The sequence below is a fragment of the Carlito syrichta genome, unplaced genomic scaffold (assembly GCF_000164805.1).
Source record: "Carlito syrichta isolate Samal-C Ts95f unplaced genomic scaffold, Tarsius_syrichta-2.0.1 Scaffold288374, whole genome shotgun sequence".
Taxonomy (NCBI): domain Eukaryota; kingdom Metazoa; phylum Chordata; class Mammalia; order Primates; family Tarsiidae; genus Carlito; species Carlito syrichta.
In genome coordinates this window covers 86249-109331 of record NW_007232470.1, presented here as the reverse complement: position 1 = coordinate 109331, position 23083 = coordinate 86249, and the positions used below count along the sequence as shown (strand labels likewise).

Below are 23083 nucleotides of genomic sequence, written 5' to 3'. Positions count from 1 at the left end.
AGCTGCGAAATAACAACCGTCCACCTCCTTTATGAGCCTGCTCATGGTTAGAGGCGAGAAGCCTCCCGTTCACGCATGCATTCTTCTCTGCCTATTACTGTGTTTCACTTGTTTATTTTTCTAAGTTGTATTTATTTATATCTGTTTATTATTGGAATGGACTTGTGGATTCTTATGTTTGTAGTACTTACTCTTCTTACCTTAATACTCAAGTTAAATTTGGCCAGTGGGAGCCCTTCTCATTGTCCCCTGTGCCCTTTGGATGGACCCAGTACTTATCTTGGAGCCTGTCTCACCTTCTGTCAGAACCACACTTTCCTGGTCCGAATTGGCCAGTTCTCCCTGGAGCTCTGGAGCCTTTCTGAGGGTGATGGTGTTAGAGATTGGATCTGGATGCATGAGGAAATGTGAATATGCGTGTCTGTGTCCATGTATACACTCACGCTCCATACATGTGTACAAGTAAGTATGCTCATGATGTGTACATACATACGTAACACCTAATGCGCATACATGTGTCTGTACACACACACGTTTATATACTTCTTATTTTAGAAACCTTGGGTTTAAGTCATAATTCTAGTTCTGACCCATTCCCATGGGGCTCCCCCTGTCCACTCTGTCTCCTTTCCTCACTGTATGTTCTCTGGCTTCAAGAGCATCAGCACATTTCTTATGCACTTAAAAAATGTCAGCGTCATGAAGACAAATGCAGAGCGACCGTTCCAAATGTGGGAAGAGAGCTGTAGCAATTAAAAACACTGAGTACTGCTGCAGAAAACAACCTACTAAGAAGACCTGTTTGTGGTTCTCTCCCCACCCCAAAGCCCGAAGGTGTGTGGGTAGTGAGACTTAGTAAATCCAGTGTTGCCATTCCTAACTGAGATGCGGTGCATGATCTGGGAGGGGTGGGAAGGTCTGTGTCACCCCAGTGTAGTCAACAGTTTATTATTAAGCACAAAGAAAGTGAAGTCATATTCAGTGCTAACATCAGAGTTTTCATATGCTTATGGTTACATACTTTTGAGCTCTTTGTGGGATTTAAAAAAGCATTAGTGTAGGAGAAGGCTGGGTTACCAGGAAACAACAAAGCAATTAAAACGCCTTGATTTTATCTTATGGTGTGCCTGCCCAAAGTAATGAAATTAGCCTCAGCTCTCAGCAGTCACTGTGAGAAGGGCATGTGTGTGATAGGCTGTCAGATTCCCCGCCGGGCTCGCTGACTTTGGCTCTGTCTGCCACACTGACTCCCGCTCCAGGATTTCAGGGTCAGAGATATTCCAGAGGCCTCAGGTTCACAGTCTAGCTCTGTAAGGCCCTCTTTCTGTCATGTCGAGGCCTCAGCCTTGCGCATTCCCTCCTGCACCCACAGGCTCACTGTGTACATCTGTGTCCATCAGACTCGCCCTATGAGTAGCCCTGCTGCAGTTCACAGGTCAACAAATCTGCCTCCAGGGCTTGTGGCCAGGCTGTACTCCAACTCTGTCTGACCTGAGCCTTGGGCAGGTGCCATCTGAAGAAGACCTGGTGATGAGGAGGAGAGGCATAGGGCAGGCCTGATGTTTCCATAAGCTCTCGGTGGTGTCTTGTGTGCAGGAGGAAGCAGGCTTGTTCTGCCATCCCAGATGGAGCAGAACACCAAAGGAGGCTGCTTCTATGGTAGTGCAGAGGAGGACTCCATGTGGGTTGGCTTAGAGGCATGAATCCCCCGTCCCTTGGCCATGTTTTGGGACTTTGGCCAGATGTAGTTCCCCCCCAAAGCTTCTTGGGGAGATCTCCATTCTACCTTCCTGAACAACCTGCACCATGCAACTTTAGATGCCTCTTGATGCCCAGGGCCCCTGGGCTCTACGTGATTAATGCATGGAGTGCTTTTGTCCGTTAGGGACCAAGGTGCCAAGTGCTGCAAGGGAAGGAACAGGGGTTTGACGCTGGGAGAGGAGGTTTAACTCCTGGCCACGTCATTTACCACTTGTGATTTTGAGCAGTCATAAACTCTTTTAGCATCAGTTTCTTCATTTGGATAATGGGGAGTTATGGTCCTTATAGGATTGTTTAAAGGTCAGAGACTAAACTTCATTCTTTGTCTTATTCCTGTCTGTCTCCCCAGCCCTGCCCTGTCAGAGTGGAGTCACACATGTTGGGCCTCTTACCTCAGCATATTTATAAAGCATCTGTCCACAACACAAGGAGGGAGAATGCATTTGGTGAACACCTGCCTTGTGGTTGGGCCCCAGTGCCTCCCTTCTGGGACCTGGCAGAGAGTCTTTTCCTGAGGTCAAAAGGGGACTTAATGTCAAGCACTCATCTTGTAAAAGTGTCACCCTGTCAGGATTCTTGGGCACTGTTGTCTGATATCTGTGCACTGTGGTGGGGTACCCCTGGAGGAGGGGAGCCACAAGGGGCCGCCAAGGATGCTGATGGGATGCATGTCCTAGGACCCTTCCCTTCTCACAAGCAGGGCGGTAGGTGGGGCTGTGACCTCTGTAGATGTGGTGACTTGCAGGGCGGGCTCTGGAGGGGCAGGGAGCTGGTGCTCAGGGTCTGGTTGTGACCGAAGGCCCCCTGTGGTGCCCAGCAGGACAGGCCACGGGTGAACCTGGTTTGTCCCCCATAGTGACTCCACTTTCCTGGACCTGCGTGTGTGTGAGAGCTGCCTTGGGCTGTGGGCTGTCTCGTTCTCGGGCTTTGGAGTAAGGTGCTCACTGAGGAGGCGAGCCCTGATTGGGGCTGGAGCCTGAGATGTCCCTTCCGCAGGATCATGGCTTGGGGCCAGTGCTCTCTTCCTGAGAGATGTGTGCCCGTGATGACAAGGGCACAGAGAACAGGCACCTCCTGGCCGTCAGACCTGGCTTTCTGCCAGTGCACAGCCTCGTGTCTGACAGAACGGTAGAGAAAGGAAGAGAGTGACTTTTCTAGTCTTACTGTAGTTTTGCCATATCCATTAACCGCCTGTTCTCCTTCCAGATATTTTCTTTAAATGGTTTCACTGTTTCTCATAAATATATTTATAAATCAAACTTTATATGATCATAAATAAAAAACAGTACCAGAGCTTTAAACGGAAAATAACCTTAAAGGCTGTTAAGATGCAAGTGGTGTATTCCTGTCACCCACACATTTCAGTCTCCCTTGGGATGCGCTGCTTGGCTCCCTGCATGTATTTCTGGGAAGACTGAGCTCCTCAGTGTTGTTGGGGAGATGGGCCCCTGTGAGATGACCCGCTACTGGGGTAGGTGGGTGGGCAGGAAGAGGGGCAGCACGTGTGAGAGGAGGAGTGGAACTCTTCCAGCTGCATGAGGGCCCTGGGCTGCTGCAGGGTGCCTGGCTTAGTGGACAGTGTGGAGTCTTCTAGAAAGGCAAGGCTGTTTTGTGCAGACTGCTGAACAAAGCTAAGACCTGCCTTCTGCATTTCTAATAAAACTTGTTTTGGTGCCCAAAGGTTGGGCAGCAGAAGTGTCAGGCTACGGCATTTTTGACATCCTAGAGGTGCCAGGTTGGGTCTTGTTGGCTGGGCATAGATAGCAGCCACATGAGAGAGATCCCTGGGTAGCGAGGGCCTTGTGAAGCCATGGGCTGTGTTTTCTGTGTGAGGAGGGAAGGGTTCTGGTGCAGTGGCTGCTTCTGAGGGCCCTACCCCACCCACATCCCACCCCACTTGGGGACCACTGAGAGAGAGCATTCAGAAGAGTCAGCATGTGGCTGTTTTATTGGCAGCGGCAGAACATTACTGGCAGTCATTAGTCTTCCTTTTTTCGCATTTTAATGAAGAATGTTTACATCATCAGCATCATTGTCCCCATAGTTATTTGTGTAGAAGAAATTAATTCTTCAGCCACACTCACCGTAGTATTGTGTTGTGGCATCTCACTTACCGGTGGCACCTTGCACAGTCTCCATTCCCATGAGTGCGGTGCAAAGACTGTTGGAAACAGCTACAGCGACGACAGTGGGTGTCTCAGACCAGGCAGGCAGACATTGCATTAAGGTGGAGTCTTCCGGCTGGCACAGACCAAGTCCCCAGTGTGCATGGGTGTTGGCACGGCCGCCGTGGTGCTGTGGGTGCCATCACGGAGGATGAAAACCCTTGAGTGTGTGCAGGAGCCGTGCTTTTTCTTTTCCTCCTTGCTTGTGGTGCCACAGTTAGCATGCGCAGAGTGAATTCCAGCTCCCAGGCATGCAGAGCACACTGCTGCCTCTTGCTTAGATCACTTGGGCATATCTGTCCCCAAGTTTTGTTTTTTTCCCCCAAGATGGCAATTTATTGCAGGTGTACCTGGTCATTCAGGTATTACATCTAGAGTGGCCTCTGTTTGTCTTTTGCTGGTCAGCAGAGTATGCAGAGGAGCCGAGGGACAGTGGTCACCATGGCTCCTGGATATCAGAGTCGCAGACCTGCCATGGTGCGAGCCTCTGTGAGCGGTGCAAGGTTGAGGAGGGCTTGTAGTGAGGTTTTCTCACCAGCCCAAGGGTGGCCATGAACGCGGCTGTCACAGAGGCCCTGGAGCCTATGACATTGTCTGCCTGAGGTTTGGAAACAGGATGTAGCTGTCACTTGTGCCTGCCTCGCTTCAGTTGTCTGCCCCACACCTGGGTCTGTTGCAAGGTGTCTACACGGCACTGCCGAACTTAACGTCCGACTGCTCGGTGCTATCTGGGATGACCGCCTTCAGGGCGGCGTGACAGAAGCGGTTCAGTGCTGGCAAGTTTGTTTTCTGTTCGATGTACAGCCTTAGCTTGTCCCTGAAGGTCTCCCCGAGAAAACTGTAGATTAGGGGGTTCAGGCAGCTATTGGAGAAGGCTGCGAGGTTGACGATGTGACCAGTGAGGGGGTAGGCGTGGCGGAAAGACTGTTCGCAGGGTGCGGCCCCCGGCTGTGCGTGCTGCAGGAGGTGGACGCTGATGAAGACATTCTCTGGCAGCCAGCAAATGAAGAAGACGAGCACCACGGCCAAGATCATCCGCAGGGCCCTTTGCCTCCGCGGACGCAGGCCTCGGTGCTTGTGAGCTGTGACGAGGACCCGGGCAACGAGCGAGTAGCAGAGGCCGATGATGGCAAAGGGAATGATAAACCCCAGGGTGACCTCCAGCCACTGGACCTCCCTGACATCTGCAAAGCAGAAGCAAGCCTCCTCGGTGTGCTGCAGGTGGACGGCAGAGAAGGGCACCAGCGTGGCCGAGACGGAGGCCAGCCAGATGAGTCCGCAGCTGAGCCTGGCCTGGTGCTTGGTGCGGAACAGGCTGCAGCGCATGGCCCTGGCCAGGGCGATGTAGCGGTCACAGCTCATCCAGGTGAGGAAGAAGACGCTGCTGTACATGTTGATCTGCAGGAAAAGAGACATGAAGGTGCACAGGACGGCGATGTCGTAGTACTGCTCGTCCAGGTTGAACACCTCAATCAGCGAGTCAGCCACCAGGATGAGGTCCGCCACAGCCAGGTTGATGAAATACAGGTCGGGGATGGTCATCTTCTCCCGGAAGCTGATGTTCACCACCAGGATCAGGATGTTCCCCACAAAGCCGATGGGGAAGAGGAAGATAGTGTACAGGCATGAGAGGAAAAGGCCGATCACGTACTGCTGGTGCTCCGAGAGCTCCGCCGTCTGGTTGAGCGGGGTGGTGCCGAGCAGCGCATGGGAGAGGTTGAGCGCTGGGGCAGCGCTGTTGTAGGTTGCGGGCTGCACGGTCCCCGGGCGCATCTCCACGCCAAAGCCATGTGTGGGCGAGGTCAAAGCCATGTCTCCACTGCACCGTCCTCAAGACTTGCCAAAAGGCTCACAGAAGTCTGTTTTTAGCAGTGAATCCATGTTTAGAAAGAGAGGCAGTTCTCTTTCAAGTGAGCCAGACCTTTGTAATACAGGAAAATTGGCCCAAGGAGCACAGGCGGTGGTTTGGGTTTGTTAGTTGCAGAAAGTTGGAAGAGCAGGAATGGCCAGCAGCACGTGCATTGTGAGTTGGCTTGAGGCTCGTGGGGCCTTGCGTGCTGGTCCCAGGCCCTTCCCATGGAGTCAGTGGCTGCACTCACAGCTGCAGCTGATGCATCATCTGGGCACCTGGAAGAGCAATAAGAGGACTGAGTCTCACCTGGTGGCCTTGGCTTTCCAGCAAAGCCTGGCTCCACTGGCTGGCCTCTCATGTCTTTAAACTTTGGGAGGAAAGTTTAAAGGTGAGCAAAACACTTAACACGTGTTTGTTCTCTTACCTAAATCTGTTAAATAAAGATGGGGAAACAGCTTAAAACTGAGTCATTCATTTCTTTCCTTTGGAAGAAACAAATGTAGACGTTGTCCTGTTTCCTTTCCTGTGGCTCCCAGAGCTGCCCGGTGTGAGTGGAGCCCAGATAGTGAGTCACCCGACTCGTGCGCCTCCCTCGCCGCTGCATAGCAGGCCTGTGAAGTAACGTGCATAGCAGCATGAGAATCCCCAAAACTGCTCTTTGCGGAAGAGGACGTGTGAGTTACCACAGTGGCTGCTGAAAGGTGAAATAAGATGAGAAGGGAAAAGCCCAGTTTTTCTGAAGGATGGTGCATTTGGAAAACTGGAGACGAGAGCGGACTCAGTTCCCTTGCAATAAAATCAATAAATTTAGGTTTTTTGCTAATGCTAGTACTGTTTGGTGCCAAAAATGAAACATTTTTCATAATCTAGAATGACAGAGAATAAGGAATAAAAATGGTCATAGCTTTAGGAAATAATATTTAAAATCTAACTTGATATTTTAACTGATTATTGTAAAGCCTAATGTATTTTTGTAATGCTGCTTGCAGCCTAGGAACTGGGTGAAGGAAATCTGCTCAGAGTTTTGTTTCGGAGGGGCTAGGGGACGTGATGTCTTTTCACAGTGGCTTCGCAGCTCTCTTGGGAGTGAGTGGGGTTTCCGATCACTGGTTGGTTCGAGCGCTCCCGGAGGTTCTTCATGGAGCAAACAGAGGGTCTCAGCCAGCAGGCATGTCCCTGCTCGGGGTGGGGAGGGTGCTGGTGGCATCTAGTGGGTAGAGTCCAGGGATGCTGCTCAGCAGTGCACAGGACCAGTCTCCTGTACCCCAACAGAGAATCCTCTGGTCCTGGAGTAAGCTGACTTGTCACACGAAAATTCATTTGCGTTGTTTTTCTCTTGGGAGTCTTCATTTTACCCTTTGAGATCATTAGAAATTATTTTGAAGTGTTGCGAAACCAGACTAGAGATTTATTGACCTACTGCTTGAAAATACCGCTTCTTTAAAAAAGGAAAAAGGCAAGTCACTGCCTTGGTGTCAGCTATTTTAAAAGCAGTCAGTGAACTTTGCTTAGCTGGGGCTGATAAATTTGACTCTCTTAATTATTTTGTGCTCCTTGCTCATCTCTAGTGGATAACCCCAGCTTGAACAGCCAGTGTTCTGTCTATGAGGCTGGAAGCCCTGCATCTAGCCTCTGGATTCAGTTTCTTAAAAGCTGCCCAGAGTACTTCTTTTGTTCTTTAGATGTGGAAATTCTGGAAAGCATTAGACGGTAATTTGGGAGGAAAGTTTCAAGGTGAGCAGAACCCTTAACATGTGTTTGTTCTCTGACCTAAATTTGTTAAATAAACTGTGAGGGGAAACAGCTTAAAATCGAGTCATTAATTTCTTTCCTGTGTAAACTGAGTCTTTTGGACCTTGACAGATACTGTTACTTTCGTAATGGTCTCATGAAAAGATGCAAACCCAGTGTGAAACTCCCTGTCTGTATCCTCCTTAGAGGAGGTCGTGGATTTATCAATATAAAGTGAACGTTAAACATTTTATCATTTTGTTTCAAATGTCCACTGCTTGCCAGATCTCTTAGATCTCTGTCTTTATGAGGGGATATTAATTCACCTGTGGCTTTTGGGGAGGGTAAGAGTGACTAAGGTACCGCAGTGCAACGCAGAGCCATGTACTGTTGTTTCCTCAAAGTGGGGCTTATTTTCGCTGAGCGGAATGTGATGGAATACTGGATGGTATTTTCAGCACGCGTTATGAAGCCCTCAGGCAGAGCTCCATGGTGGTCTGTGGTCGCACTGAGACCACAGAGCTGCCTGGCCGCCTCACTCGGTGAGGGTCTTTGGGGTTGGAAGCTGGGTGCTGACAGGTGAGGTGTTCATCTGCCTCTGTGTCCAGCCTGTCCCAAGATAGGCCTGTAGCCTGGTTAATCCCTCTCCCCCGTCTGTGGCACAGCACCAACCAGACCCCAGATCCCAGGCCGAGGGCCAAGTCTTACCTAGGTCGCAGGCCATGTGCCCCTGGCCTGTCCTGGCTCTTAGCAGGTGCTTTCCAGGCTCCTGAAGATTTGCCTGCAGGGCTTTGAGTGCCGGCAAGTGAGTCTGGACTGCGTGGACTTCAGCTCGCTGGTAATGCTGAGCAGGGGTGAAGAAAGAAGACTGGCCCGCCCGCTGGGAGTCCTGTGACAGGGTTCCCTGAGGAAGTGTCTGTCTGTCTGTCTGTCCTTGTCTGTGCTGGCGCAGTCTGCAGTCTCTTGGCACAGCCCCGGGCTTTATAGACTTCCCTAGAGCTCTCTGGCTCTCTGGACCTCACAGCCTTCTTATAAGGCTCACATTAACCCTTTTATTGCTGGCCTTTTCCTCTCGCTCCTTGTAAGGCTCGCATTAACTCTTTTTTTGCTGGCCCTTTTTCTTCCATACTTTGGCAGTGAGCTCAATCACTCCAGACATATTTTTATGGAAGTTTCCAATTTGACTGCTTTTTCTCACCCAGTGGCACAAGGCTTTCTTTTAGTTTGAAGGGATTATATGAGATATTTTTTATCCTTTGGATAATAACCTATCAATATTCATACTTGTTTTTGCAACTGACTAGCTTTAAAACTAAATACTAAATTTCATAAGTTAACCTAGTGGCATGTGCAAGATATATAGAGAATTTAATTTATAAATTTCACAACGGCATTTGCAGAAAGAAATTTAAACCTAAGAAATAGCAGGTATTTTTGACAGGTCACTTATGAATATGAGTAGAGACTGAGCCATCCCAAATCTGAAATCTGAAATAGTCCCAAATCTGAAACTTTATGAGCACCATGGTGCCACGTGGAAAATTCCACACTTATGTGAAGGGTCGCAGACTAAATGTAGTTAAACTTTGTCTTCCGCATTAAATCATGGGAAGCATTGACTAAAGTTCTTCAGCCTGTGTGTATAAGGTATATATGAAACATAAGTGAATTTTGTGTTTAGACTTGGGTCCTATTCCCAATCTCATTATACATATGCAAATATTTCAAAATCGGAAAAAATGGAAAACCCAAAACATTTCTGGTCCCAAGGCTTTCGGATAAGGGACACTCAGCCTGTAGGTTTCCTCTATGTATCTCAGCCACCTGAAGCGGTCTGAGTTTCTTCCAGGTGTTGGTGACTGCCTTCCTTCCCGCAACAGCCACTCCCTTCTCCTTGCTGCGGATAGATTCCTTGACCTTGTGCCGGCAGAGAACAAACTCCCTCCCCCAGTTCCCCTGGTCTTAGCCTCGTGTGGCTGCCGTCTCCAAGTGCCCCACCTACTGGTCGTTAGAATGTCACCCTCCGCTTTGGAGACGTTGGCAGTCCCAGGGAGAGCAGAGACTGTTTAAATGCCTGCCAACCAACCTGGAAGACTTCAGGCACCATGTACCCAGCCACTCAGGCCAGGTTATGGCATCTTCCTAAACACTGAGCTTCAGTGGATCTCACTTATGCTTTCTCCTTGGTGTTGTTTTACATTTTTACTTTTGGAGCTGTGAGACTGAACTCTGAGTGATCTTTTACATACCGAGTATGAATAATGTAGATTGCTACAGTCTAAGGAACAGTCCCGGAAGCCAGCTTGTGCCCTTCCCCAAAGAGGAGAGCTGGTTCCAGCTGGAGACTTGGAGGTGTTGGATGAGGACGTGGTCGGCGACACGGCACCTGCAAGCTTCACAGCCCTTCAGTGGCCCTGTGCGTTTCTGTCTGTGGTGAGCCCCTTGCAGATGCACTCTGAGGTGCGCCGTGTGATCATGGTTTCAAGTCTTCCAGACAGTTGGAGGCCCAAACTTCACCTGCATGCGGCCTGCTTGTGTGGCAAGTCCTGACTTGTGTCCCACATGTTAATAACCAAATAAAATAAAAAGCCTTTCAGATACACGTTTTAGGAGATATATAGTTTTTCTTTTCTTTGAGTGGGGGGGTTTCACTCTGTTGCCCAGGCCAGAGTGCAGGTTCACCACAGTCTCGACCTCCTGGGTTCAGGCAATTTTCCCACCTCAGCCTCCCCAGTAGCCAGCACTACAGGCGCATGCCACCATATCTGGCTAATTGTTGTAGTTTTTCAAGGTCTTGCTGTGTTGCCCAAGCTGGTCTTGAGCTCCTGGGCTCAAGCAATCCTCCTGCCTCGGCCTCACAAAGTGCTGGGATTGTAGATGTGAACCACTGCACCCAGCCTACACACATATTTTTAAACAGAGGGTGCTGTGTCAAAATTTTTTTGGAAAAATACTAACATTCAGACTCAGCTGTAGAAATTCTGTGACTCCAATATGTTAGCTTTTTTTACTTGAATGATAAAATAAAGAGCTGATTTGCTCTTAGACATTTTTTTGACCTGCTGTGAAGTCAAGATGATTTCAACATTAAAAATGCATGAGACACCATTTTGCAAGATGTGAGTCATGAGAAAGTACAACTTCCTCTTAGATTAAATAAATAAATAAAATAAAAGTCCAAACCTTGAAATAGCCAAGACATTTCACTTAAAAATAGCTGTTCCCTACTAATGCAGACCCATGGTGTGTGGCTTTACCGCTTGTCCAAGTGGGTGAGGAAAGGCTTCAAACTTTCCTTCATGTTCCAGAGCGTACCACTCACATGTCCTTGCATTTTCTGGAAAATTTGCTTTGGGAAGTCTAGCAGCTGATACTCTGATCTCATACTTTCGGCGTGGAGTCCGATAGCTGAGTTGGGCTTGCAGGTTCTGAGACCCAGCCTCATTAAAGCATTTGTGGTTGGGTTACTTGTCACCATCAGTGAAACAGTATGTGGGACAGGACCTAGACTCTAGGAGCTTCAGTCACCGAGACCTAGGACAGGACGAACCTCATAGAGATTTTTGTAGAACATAAAGTCCTCTTCTCAGTGTTAGGATCTGGCCTGCCATGAGTGCCTCCTGGGTGCTAAGTCCTTCCAAGCCTGTGAGGTGGGTGTTGCTATCCCCGTTTTGTTGATGAGAGAATTGACTGCAGAGAGAGTCCTGCCCCTCCAGCCTGGATTCTTCTTCCTCCCACATGCCTGCCGTGTGACACTGGGCACGTTGGCTCGCCTTCCTGGCCTCTGTGTTCATCTGTAATGTGGCATATGCGCAGCTGCTCAGGAGCAGATCTAGGACAGGCCGGCCTGCTCTGCAGCCCATGAGCTTGGTCCTCTTGCTAGAGGCACCCGTGTCAATAGTCATCTTGTAATTTTTAAAAAGTTGGCATGTTTTTCTGTCCATCCTCAGAAGAGGCTTCATGCAGGGAACTTCAAAGGCAATCCAGTCTTTATATTTCTCATTTAGTTGAATTTGCACACACAGCCAAACACTGGATAGTGCACAGACAGCAAGCGTGCTTATAAAATTAGCAGTTTGTCTTAGCTTCAGAAGCCTGCCTGAGTGAAATGCCCACAGGAGCCTCTAGTGTTGAGAAGTCCCTGGTCCAGGGCCTGGGTGCTCTTCTGGCATCCCTCATTCCACCAGCACTGGCTGAGCACTCCCTCTAACTCCTCCTTCCCATCCCCAGCTTTCTCCTGCCCCTCCTGTGGTAGCCAGCTTCATGAGGGTGGCACCCCTGGGTCCTCCCCACTCTGCAGGAGGAGTCCTCAGGGGAGATACTGGCCCCTCCAGCCTGGGTTCTTTGTCCTCACTCCACTGTGACTGCCATGTGGCACTGGGAGATTTGTTTAACCTTTCTGACTTCCGTGTTCATCTGTAACATGGGACACATGAGTCTAGATGGCTCTGTAGGATACCAAGTACCCCCTTTTCCTCTGCTTTCCTAGTGTGGTCTTTCCCTTCCCACCTGCCTGGGCTGCTGCTTCTGCTTTTTGAGGGAGCAGTTGCTCCCAGAGGAGCCAGTCCTAGGCCCACACCAGGGAGGTGCAGGTCAGCCCACAGTGTTCATAGGGTTACAGCACAATCTGGTCCATGGGTGAGCCATTAAACTCTGTGAGTGAGGAACCGTAGAGCAGATGTGTGTTGGAAACCCAGCCACACGTCTCACTGACAGTGTTCATGCATCTTCTCTGGTGGTCCAGAGATTGGGGATTCAGGGCGCCTCCCCGCCTCTCGAGACATTGCTGAGTCTTCTGGGATGCTTCACAAGTATTCCTCACAAGCGGCGCAAGTGGCACCAGCCAGTGTGGATGCTCACAAGAGTCCGAGCATTCAGCAGGACGTATCCGGTAGCCCCCTCCATAAGAAAAGAGATCGGGTCCCACAGGATGGAGTAAGGGTGTGCCAGTCTCCTCTCAGTATGTGGCTGGTAGGGCGGGACTCCACCGAGACTCACCTGTGCCACCTTCTCCCCATCAGGAAGTTCTGTGACTGCCTCAGACATGCTGTATTGTCCCCAGCCTCTTCCACGCTCGGCCTCACAAAGTGCTGGGATTACAGTCGGGAGCCACTGCGCCTGGCCTACACACACATTTTTAAACAGAGGGTGCTGTGTGAGAGGAGATGCTCAGGGCCACAGTGGCTTCTTCACCACCACCACCCCCAGTTCTGATGTTATCTTTTTAAAGTTAGAATGGTGTGTACCTCTTTTTTGGATAACGTGTATGAAAGTATCCTTTCATTGCAGAACCACGCTCCTAGATGTCTTTTTAGTTTCTGCTGACTTTAGGTCTTTCTCTCAGCTTTACCCATGGAATGCTCCTTGTTCTCAGTCAATGTCCAGATGATCACAGGTGAGGGGTCAGTTGGCCAGGTGCTGGGCAAAGCACCAGAGTCACAGCAGCAGCAGCCCCGTCTCCCAAGGGGCCTTGATGGGCTTTAGGGTGCCTTCTCAGGGACCTCGGTTGGCTCTGGGGGTGCCCACCTCAGGAGCTTGGTTGACTCTGGGGTTCCCACTTAAGGGCTTCAGTTGGCTCTGAAGGTGCCCACTTCAAGGACTTGGTTGGCTCTGGGGGTGCCCATCTCAGAGGCCTTGGAGGGACCTCAGTCGGTTCTGGGATCTTCTGAGGCTCCAGTACCAGGGCTTCCTCATCCCCACTCCAGTCAGCAGAGCCTTTTTAAATATTTCACAACGTGGCCACATTAGAAGCTTTGGTTTAAAGAAAGAATCCTGGGCAACCCCCTCAGGTCCCCTCCCACTGTGGGAGATTTTCTGTCCCCTTAATAAGTCCTGCTTTCTAAAAAAAAAAAAAAAAGGCGCCTATTGCTAAAAAGAAAATGTTTGAGAACCACCAATTTACATGTTTGTGATGGGATTTCTGAAATTATACCATTAGCTGAAATACATAGAAACTAATAGATTCTCTAGCTCATCCTTGTGTCTCCTGCCCTAGTCCTAGAATTGGCCATTTCCCTGAGGAGCCCTGAGCACATGTGAACGTTATAATTATCTCATTTGGTTCTAAAACAAACAAGCCTTTGGCATCTATTATGGTAAATTTATAAATTAACTTAGGTGCTTCCCCTTCTGGCCATGAATGAGTCACATAAAGGAACTTGCACTCCTGCCATGAGCCATTAAAACCTGGATAAAGTACAGACCTCCAGACAACAGGCAGTGTAGACTTCAAGATAAGGGGAACCAACAAGGTGAGACCCTGTGCTCTCCTGCCTTCTGCCCGTGGCTGTTTCTGGTCCACAGCACAGGTATGGGGAGTCTAAGCAGAGCAGGTTGAGGGGACAGAGATTAGATTTCTGGGAGGCTGAGGGAGCTGGAATGGTCAGGGTACAGTGCTGAGAGATGAGGCACCACGTCCAGAACAAAGCTCATGCCTATAATCCTAGTACTTTAGGAGGCCAAGGCAGGAGGATTGCTTGAACCCAGGAGTTCGAGACCAGCCTGGGCAACATAGCAAGACTTTTTCTCTACAGAAATAAAAAAATTAGCCAGGCATGGTGGCACATGCCTGTAGTCCCAGCTACTCAGGAGGCTGCGGTGGAAGGATTGCCTAAGCCCAGGAGGTCAAGGCTGTCATAAGCTGTGATCATGCCACTGCACTCCAGCCTGGGTGATAAGAGTGAGACTCCCACTCAAAACATAAACAAATATACATATAAATGAAGGGGGAGAAATGAGGGGTTTTTTTTAAGCATTTAAAACTTCTAATAGAGTATTATAGGATCTACTCAACTGTATGGAATCCAAATTCTTCTCTTCTGAAGAAATAGGGCAAATACATAAACATTGAAAGGCAAACTCACAAAAGACATGCTTTTGTTCTTTAGTTTGTAGACTGACATTAAAATCATTGAAGTTATCAAAGGTACAGGTTTCATAAAGCCAGAGATTCACTTTTCTCTCATGTGTCTCTTCTCTGTTCAACCAAGAAAACCTTAATATAAATCCAGCAAGAATGGTTAATGTAAATGTTAGAATAAGATGAACTGCTGTGTCTTGTATTTTTATATTTTGTATGTTACAAGCTTTTCTGCAAACAGTGTCAGATAGAATAGATGAGGCTTTAAAATAGAGCTTCTCACTAACTTGCCCAGACCTCCTAGAGGTTGGCACTGTCTCTCCACCAGGGCACACTGCAGCCACAACTACTGTGTCATGTTGTTATCATGGATTTATACCAGTTATTTTAGTGCTTTGAAGCTTGTGAATAACATTCTCAGAGTTCAGTGATAATGATACATTGAAAAAAGGGCAAACGCTCTTTGTTTTTGGCAAGATTTATGTTGTCCAGACTTTCTGACAACGTTGAAGGTTTACCAGATTGTGATACAGATGGCTTGACTTATGATTTTGTGACTTTGTATTGGGGGAAGGTGATGTGCATTCAGTGGAAACCATACTTCGAGTATCCATATAACCAAACAGCCTTTGTGTTAGGTCATCTTGCCCAGCTGTAGGCTCATGTAAGTGTTCTGAGCATGTTTAATGTGGGCATGCTAAGCCAGTGTATTAACTGCCTCTTTTTTTGTTGTTTTGAGTTGGAGTCTCACTCTGTCGTCCAGACTGGAGTGCAGTGGCCGCTTCCAGCCACCGCAGCCTCGACCTGCTGGGCTCCGGCGATCCTTCCGCCTCAGCCTTCCACGTTGCTGGAACTACAGGCGCGCGCTACCACACCCGGCTAATTTTTTGATTTATTGTAGAGATGAGGTCTCTGCCCAGGTGGGTCTCAAACCCACTGGCTCAGGCAGTCCACTCACCTCAGCCTCCCAAAGGCACAGGATTACAGGCTGAGCCACCGAGCCCAGCTATTTTTTTTTTTTTTTTTTTTAGTCGAAGTCTCACTCTGTCGTACAGGCTGGAGTACAGTGGTGTGATGATGGCTCACTGCAGCCTCGACATCCTGGGCTCAAGCAGTCCTTCTACCTCAGCCTCCCAAGTAACTGGGGCTACAGGCTTGTGCCACCACACCAAGCTAATTTATTTTATTTTATTTTTGTAGAGATGTGGTCTTGCTATGTTGTTCCACCTGGTCTTGAGCTCCTGGGCTCAAGTAATCCTCCACCTCAGCTTCCCAAAGTTCTGGGATTACAGCGTGAGCCACTGTGCCTGGCCACCTTTTTAATAAGCACCTTCCAAACAATCATAGCATCCCTACTGGATCTTACCAAGTGGATCTGAGTTTCAACAGATGGATAGTGTTTCCTAACCTCCAAGAAGATTCTGCCACTTGCCTGTCTGGCTTGTGTCTGGCAGAGACTTTGACTTAACCTCCCTATTCTTTTTAAGGAGGTGCTGTGGTCGGCCTCTCCTCTTCTGTACCTTTGGGTGAGATGCTGTGGAATGTTCAGCCAAGGCTCATGGAGGAAAAGGGTATCCAGGGAATGGACACAGCTTCCAAATAGGACCAGTTCTGCGAGGTTCACAGGGAGCTCATCCCTGTGGGTGCCCATGTCATTCTGTGCTTCAGTCTGGCTATTTTGTTTTGTTTTTGAGTTGGGGTCTCACTCTTGCTACCCAGGCTGGAGTGCAATGGCACACTCACAGCCACTGCAGCCTCGACCTGCTGGACTTAGGTGATCTTTCTGCCTCAACCTTCCAGCCTTCCTAATAGCTGGAACTACAGATGCGTTATGCCTGGTTAGTAGACTGGCTGTTGGAGGACCATAGTGTTGTGGAAGAGTCAGCAGGCAGATGTAGTCAGGGCCACATCCAGCACCACTGCTCAGCAGAGACTGTTTCCCCTGGAGAGGAGCTGCCTGCCAAGCTAGCATGGTAGTGAGCTTGAGGATGAGGCCAGGCCGAACTTCACAACTGCACACTCAGGCCACATGGTCAGCGGGTCCACCTGGTACGTCATGGTTTTGTGCAGCTCTCCAGTGTGCCCAGCAGGTTCACCCCTACCAGAGCATTCCAGGAGGCATAGTCCCAATTTAGCTAAACCTGCCTTGGCCTCTGGCCCCTTCCCCCTACCCAATGAGCAAACGGGCTAGGGAGCTGTCAGCAAGAACCCAGCAGGTCACCCCTGCATGCACTGAGCACTGGCATGGAAGATGTGGGTGAGGGGAGGACAGGACTGCAGCACAGACTGTCTATAAGTGTGTCCTCAGGCCTGCTGGTGGCACTCAGTGACAACAGCGTCACCAGGAAGCTGGTGACTGACGTCCGAGAGGAGCATGTCGTGGGTCCCCAGCCTTGTGCAGCCCTGTAGAAAGGTGTCCAGTTAAAAAGTCCAGTCGCTGAGGTTTTGGGCAAACCGCCACATAGATGTGCCCTGGAAACAGTGCTCTGGAAAGCTATCATGCTCTCAGTGGCAGAGGCCACATGCCCCAGGACACATTGTGGAGCCCATCTTGTGGGAGAGTTGTTGGCTCTAGCAGAAACACATGCCACGGTGGTTCTGTGGACTCATGTGTCAGGTGGACCCTTGCTGAGGGGCTGGTGTTTTCCCCGGGCCTCACATCCAGCCTCCACTGGGGGAGGGAGGATGTTTCCAGAGCCATTGCCAGTAGGTTAGGGATGGGGCCTGGGCATGCTGAGGCCATTCGGGACCATGCCTGCGGCATTGCTGGAAGCCTGTGTAGAAGGGGTACTTCTGGGTCCAGCCTGATTCCTCCAGAGTGGGATTGACCTGGAGTCTGTGTTTCCACAAGTCTCCCCCGTGTGGTCCGAGGCAGGCTCGTGGGGAGCCTCACCGGGGCAGTGAGGTGCGAAGAGGTGCGGGACCTCCACCCTCCCTAGGTGTGCTCTCTGCCCCCTGCCCAGCCTCAGTGAGCACCGTCCCTTTGCAGCCAAAGCGCGTCTCTACACACATCACATCTGAGTGTGGCTCTGCTGGTCCAGGGGATGTGGCGGGTGCTCCTGCGAGCTGGCTCCTGGCGGCAGCATCGCTCGCCAAAGACAATTCCCACAGGGTCCTCAGGGTAGGAGTCTAGGCCTGTGTGTTCTGAGCCCGTCAGGGCTTCCTGTGGATTTTAGGCTAGGCCTCTACCTGTGAGGAGGTTGCTCAGCGCCCATGGGGCCTACATACAGGGCGAGGTTACCTTTGCACCCAGAATCGGCTTTGGGGCCCAGAGGAATTCTGACAGCTTTGTCTTCTCTCGGGTACCTCTTCCGCTCCTCAGACAAACCCTGGAAACCCAGGAGACAGTGCCTGCTGTTGGCGCCCTAGGGCCCTGGTACCTCCTGCCTGTGGGCGTCACTGTTTACAGTGGGGCTGTAAATTCCTGGGGTCTGGGCTCCTGGGAGAGGTGCTGACCAACACACGGCTCTGCAGGCCCGTCTTGTGTCACAAATAATTTTGTTTCTATACAGATGTCCCTGCCCTCCTTTTAAAATTTAACAAAATAGTAGGTGCAGCCGGGAGATAGTGCTGCTGTTTACTGAAAGGGCGCTGAAGGCCATAGACTGGAAATGCCTGGCTCCACGGCAGTCTTCATTTTCCCTGCAGGGCAGGGTGGCTGTGGCTCCAGGAAGGACTGCTGGCCAGGGCGGGCCCAGCTCCGCTGTGAGGGGCACATGTTGTGTTGAAGCACGTCCTTGCCGACAGGCCAGGCTGGCAGACGCACGTGCTGTGACCATGGAAAGCAAACATGCCGCTCAGAAGGACAGAGCAAAAACGAATGACTGGTTTTCTCCCTGACATACAACAACTAGAACAATTTGCCCTGTGCACCCCAGACCTTGCTGCGGGCTTGGAAATATACTTAGTGTTACATATGCAGGCTGTTGTTTAATATGCAGACTCTTTGCTTTCGTGGTTTTGTCATTGGCCCTTTCCACCTGATGCATCCCAGATCTCTTTCTGTGCCAACACACACTTGTGTCCTCTCGTCCGACGACCTAGAATATTCTGTAGACAGGATGGCATAGACCAGCGTCGCCTCCACCTTGGCCAGTAGCAGTGTCAGGACTTACAGACACTAACCACATGAAATCCTCTCCCCCCAATTACATAATTATGTGACAATAATATTGTTCCATAACGTATTTCTGTCGAATTTTCAAACCCACAGTGAGTGTGTTTCCTGTGTGTTTCGAGTTGCCCAATATTGGCCAGTCTGCTTTTTTAAATTCTTCTTTGCAATTCAGATCTTCCGCCTAGACTCATTTTTCTTTTATCGGAAGTACACTTTTAGAATTCTCTGTATTGAGAATTCTGTCGTGTTTGCTGGTGGTGAAGGCTCACTCTTCGCTTGTCTAAACATGTGCTTGTTTTCTGGGGTTGGAATCTAGAGCAGCATTGCTCATCTGCTTGGGCCCTGCTGGGCTTCTTGAGCCTGAGGCTTGGTCACGATCATCAGTTTGGAAATCCTCAGCCTTTGATTCTCTGTGTCTGCCTTGTCTTTTCTCCCTTCCGTCTAGGAACCCAGTCGAACGTGGTGTTACACTTTCTCACTGAGCCGTCCTTCAGACCTGTCTTCCCATCACCATTTTTCTGTTTAGCTGTGGCTAATCTGCTCCTAAAACCATCTCTTAGCTTTTCAGTTGAATTTTGGTGTTTCTTCTAGAGGTTCTATTTCCATCTTTTATCAATCTGACGCTTTTATAGGTTCTAGTCTTTAGAGATATCTTCCAGCTTATCTTTAATTTCTTTAAAGGTTGAGCAGTTTTATACTATGACAATTACCTAGTAATTACCTAGTTTTAGTGCTCTCTGGTATCTTTGAGCAGGGCACTGTATTGTACTTGAAAATTTATGTTTAGAAATAATTTGTGAGCAAGAGTGACTTACTGCAAAGAACTCTTGTTTTTGCTCTGCAGTGCTGGAGCATGAGGTGGTCCGGCCCGCCTGTGGCTCTACAGCTTTTGCTCTGGCACCTCTTCTGGCTGCGGTGCTGGGATTCCTCAAGCGTCAGTCACTACGGGGGTTCCTGGGTGCAGCCCAGGCTGTCAGCAGAGGCCTGAGCATGCTGCAGAGGCAGTGCCCTCTAGGCAGAGCAGTGGCTTCTCCATATTGCCTGCCTTCTGCTTTGCCTGGCGGGCCCTTAATGTCCTGTCATCTTTTCTTTGCCTTTAGAAGTCAGGCCCCTACGTCTCCCCTATTTTTCTTTTTAATGTTTTTTTCTTTCTGATTTTCAGTGTGTGGGCTGATCTGAATAACGACGCCCACTGTTCCAGAAACGGGAAGCCGAGCTGGCCTCTGCCTGTCGCGGGCCTTGCCGCCTCCGGGTTTGTAGCAGATGGCCTGTGCCCTGCCCCTCACCACGAAAGAGCCTGTCCTCCAGCTGCTCGCTCACCTTTGACCACATTTTATTTTGTTTTTTCCAAAGGTGTAGGTTTTATTTAAGTGATGTTGTTGTTAATTTCTTTCTTTTTTATTATAAAGATGTGGGGTACAATTCAGGGTTAGGTATACAGATGTTGATTATGCAGGTACCCTTGTTGACAAGGTGTGCCCCTCCCTCTCCTAGCAGTTTCCCTCAACTGCCAGTCCCACCCCCCCGACAGTTTCCCACTACTGCCAATCTCTTTCTTACAGTATTAAAATAATTGTTCAAGGTCCGCTTATGAATGAAAACATATGGGACTCTGTTCTTTGTTTCTGTGATAGATCACTGAGTATGATCGACTCTAAATCCATCCAAGTTGCTGTGAAGTCCATATACTTGTCCTTCTTTATGGCTGCATAATATTCCATTGTGTATATATACCACATTTTCTTTATCCAGTCCAGCTTTGATGGGCAACATGGAACCAATCATGTCGAATAGAGCTGCGGCAAACATACGTGTGCAGTTATCTTTTTTGTAGAATGACTTGAGTTCCTCTGGGTATATTCCCAGTAGGGGAATTGCTGGGCATATAGAAGCTCAATCTCTAGCTCTTTCAGAAATCACCACACTGTCTTCCAAAGAGTTTGCGCTAGTTTGCATTTCCACCAGCAGTGTAGGAGCATTCCTTTTTGTCCGTATCCTTGCCAGCATCTGCTGTTTGTTTTATAAATGATGGCCATTCTTAGGTGGTATCTCAGTGTGGTTTTGATTTGCATTTCTCTGATGATAAGTGAGACCGAGCACTTTTTCATGTGTCTGTTGGCTGCCCATATATTCTCTTTTGAGAAGTATCTATTCATGTCTTTTGCCCACTTTTTAATGTGGCTGATTGTTTTTCTGAGTTCCTTGTAGATCCTAGATGTTAGGCCTTTGTCAGATATACAGTTGGCAAATATTTTTTCCCATTCTGTGGGTTGTCTCCCTGCTCTCTTGATGGTTTCTTTTGCTTTGCAGAAGTTTGTTAGTTTGATGAGGTCCCACTTATCTATCTTATTTCTTAAGGTGTTGGCATTTAGGGTTCTGAATAGGAACTGGTTGCCAGTTCCAATTTCCATAAGGGTGTCTTCTGCATTTTCCAAGATTCTTATAGTTTGAGGTTTTACGTTTAGGTCTTTGATCCATTTAGAGTTAATTTTTGTGTATGGTGATTGGTAGGGGTCCTGTTTCCATCTTCTGCATGTGATCTGTCGGTTTTCCCAGCACCATTTACTGAATAGGTTCTCTGCTCCCCAGTGGATGTTGTTGGATGCTTTGTCAAAGATGAGTTGGTTGAGAAATTGAGGCTTTGCTTCCGGAATCTCTATCCTGTTCCACTGGTCTATATGCCTGTTCTTGTACCAATACCAGGCTGTTTTGATTGCTGTAGCCTTATAGTAAAATTTGAAGTCTGAAAGTGTAACACCTCCTGCTTTGTTTCTTTTGCTAAGGATTGTTTTGGCTATTCGTGGTCATTTATGTTTCTACCTTCCAGGTCTGAGAAGAATGATGTTGGTAACTTAATGGGTATTGCATTGAATCTGTAGATTGCCTTTGGTAGGATGGACATCTTAACAATGTTGATTCTTCCTATCCATAAGCATGGAATATTTTTCCATTTGTTTGTGTCTTCTTGGATTTCTTTGTGCAGTGTTTTGTAGTTCTCACTGTAAAGGTCTTTCATTTCTCTGGTTAGGAAGGTGCCAAGGTGTTTCATTTTTTTGGTGGCTATTTCTTTACTGCATTTTAAATTAGGGGTGAGAACAATGCCTCTCTAAGTGACTCGGGCAAGGGGCCACACAGAGGTGAGTACACAAAAAGTGCTGTGCACATGCCGGTGCCCTTGTGAGTGACTCTGATGTGCTTGTCGTGTTGGGTGCGCAAGTGCCTTCCTCTCACCAGCATGCTCTTCTTCCCTAGGCCTGCGCTGGTGACGTGGACCTGCACACTCTCCAGGTACGTTTCTGTTTCTTTCGTTTGCCAAGATACAGCAGTGGCTTCAGTGATGATGACTCCCAGGCCCTACAGCATGGAGACTAGAGTGTGAGCAGGCTGAGAAGAGGTGATGTGGAATGTCCACCTCATTGAGGCACATAGCAACGAAGATCCATCCACACTGGCTGCACTCAGAACGCAGCATCAGGCTGCCCAGAGGTCCTATCTTGGGGTTGCCGGCGCTCCAGTTGTCTTGTGCGGAGAGCGTTGTCGTGGTGGGTGGTGTCTGTGCCTTCTGTTGCAGTCCGGTTGCGGCAGGCCACGCCTCCCTGTGGTGTGGGTGTGCTGTGGTGGCCCTGGATTACCCATCAGGGGAAGGGATGGTGTGTGAGCTTCAACTTGGTCTGGAGTGCACAACCTGGGTTCTTCAGCTCGAAGGAGAACGCTGTTGGCTGCTTTTTGCCTCATTCTGAGCTCTTCTCTACAGGTACGAGGGGACTTGCTCAGCAGAGAAAGCTTCAGGTTCAGGCGCTGCCTCGTCTTTCCACTGTGTCCTGTGTGGTCTGGTGAGGGAAGCAGGCTCTTGGATCCCGGGTAGGAGCTGTGTTCTGGCTCTGTTGCCTGCTTGTAGACAGGTTACCTGCGCTCCTGAGTCTCAGTATCCCCACCTGTATGGCTTGGGCACATGAAAAGAAAGGAAGGGACACTCAGAAACCCTTACACAGAGGGGCTGCTGGTGTCCTGGGCTCCCGCCTCACCCCACACTCGGCCCAGCCAGGGGGGGCCCTCTCTGCTGATACCTCTGTGGTGCTGAGCCCTGCTCAGGCCTGATGTCTATTCACTCTAGGTTTGTTCTGGTCCTTTTGCTCCCGGGCTCTGTCGGGAAAGGGTAGAAGTCACAGACTCTGCAGGGTGGCCCCAGGCAGTCTCCCCTTCCCAGCTTTTTGATCTCTCACCTAGGTCCTGGGGTGCAGGGTCCTCACAGGAGAATGCAGAAGCCCCTCACAGTCCTCCCTGGCGAGCCTGTTGAGGGGCGGCCGCGTATGCCCGGTCTGGAGCTTTTTATGGCTGGTTCCAGTGGCACTGCCCAGCATAGCCCTTTGTGGTCCTGATGCTGCCAGTGGCTCCCCCACCACCAGCCCTTGGTGGCCCTGGATGACATCCCTTCATAAGAACCAAGTGCCTCTGGGAGCTGCAGAGGGCTCTCCTGCTGGGCTGCCCAGCTGGCACCCTCCCCACTGGCTTTTTTTAACCGAAGTGATAATGTAACAAAGGCATAGATGGCATTTCCTTTGGAGCCCTCCACTGTTCTGGTGTTTCCTGCTCTGCCC

General features: G+C 49.5%; 2 protein-coding genes across 3 annotated transcripts in view; one reads left to right on the top strand and one right to left on the bottom strand.

The window, feature by feature from the left end:
• Nucleotides 1-23083, top strand: part of CUNH7orf50 (chromosome unknown C7orf50 homolog) — a 148113-nt gene that overhangs the window by 49401 nt on the left and 75629 nt on the right. For both annotated transcript variants that reach the window (XR_002481702.1, XM_021710284.1), the window contains one exon: nucleotides 21738-21773. Coding sequence is in view for 1 of the 2 variants with exons in the window: in XM_021710284.1 (XP_021565959.1) it covers nucleotides 21738-21773 (36 nt within the window). In the remaining variant the exon portion in view is untranslated. The remainder of the gene's footprint in view (nucleotides 1-21737; nucleotides 21774-23083) is intronic.
• GPER1 (G protein-coupled estrogen receptor 1) lies at nucleotides 4609-5831 on the bottom strand. Its single transcript, XM_008053693.2, has one exon. It carries the CDS (start codon nucleotides 5736-5738, stop codon nucleotides 4611-4613), a length of 1128 nt encoding a protein of 375 aa, XP_008051884.1. The 5' UTR covers nucleotides 5739-5831; the 3' UTR covers nucleotides 4609-4610.

Coding starts and splice junctions, on each gene's coding strand:
- GPER1 (XM_008053693.2), bottom strand. CDS start 5,738: ATGGCTTTGACCTCGCCCACACATGGCTTTGGCGTGGAGATGCGCCCG.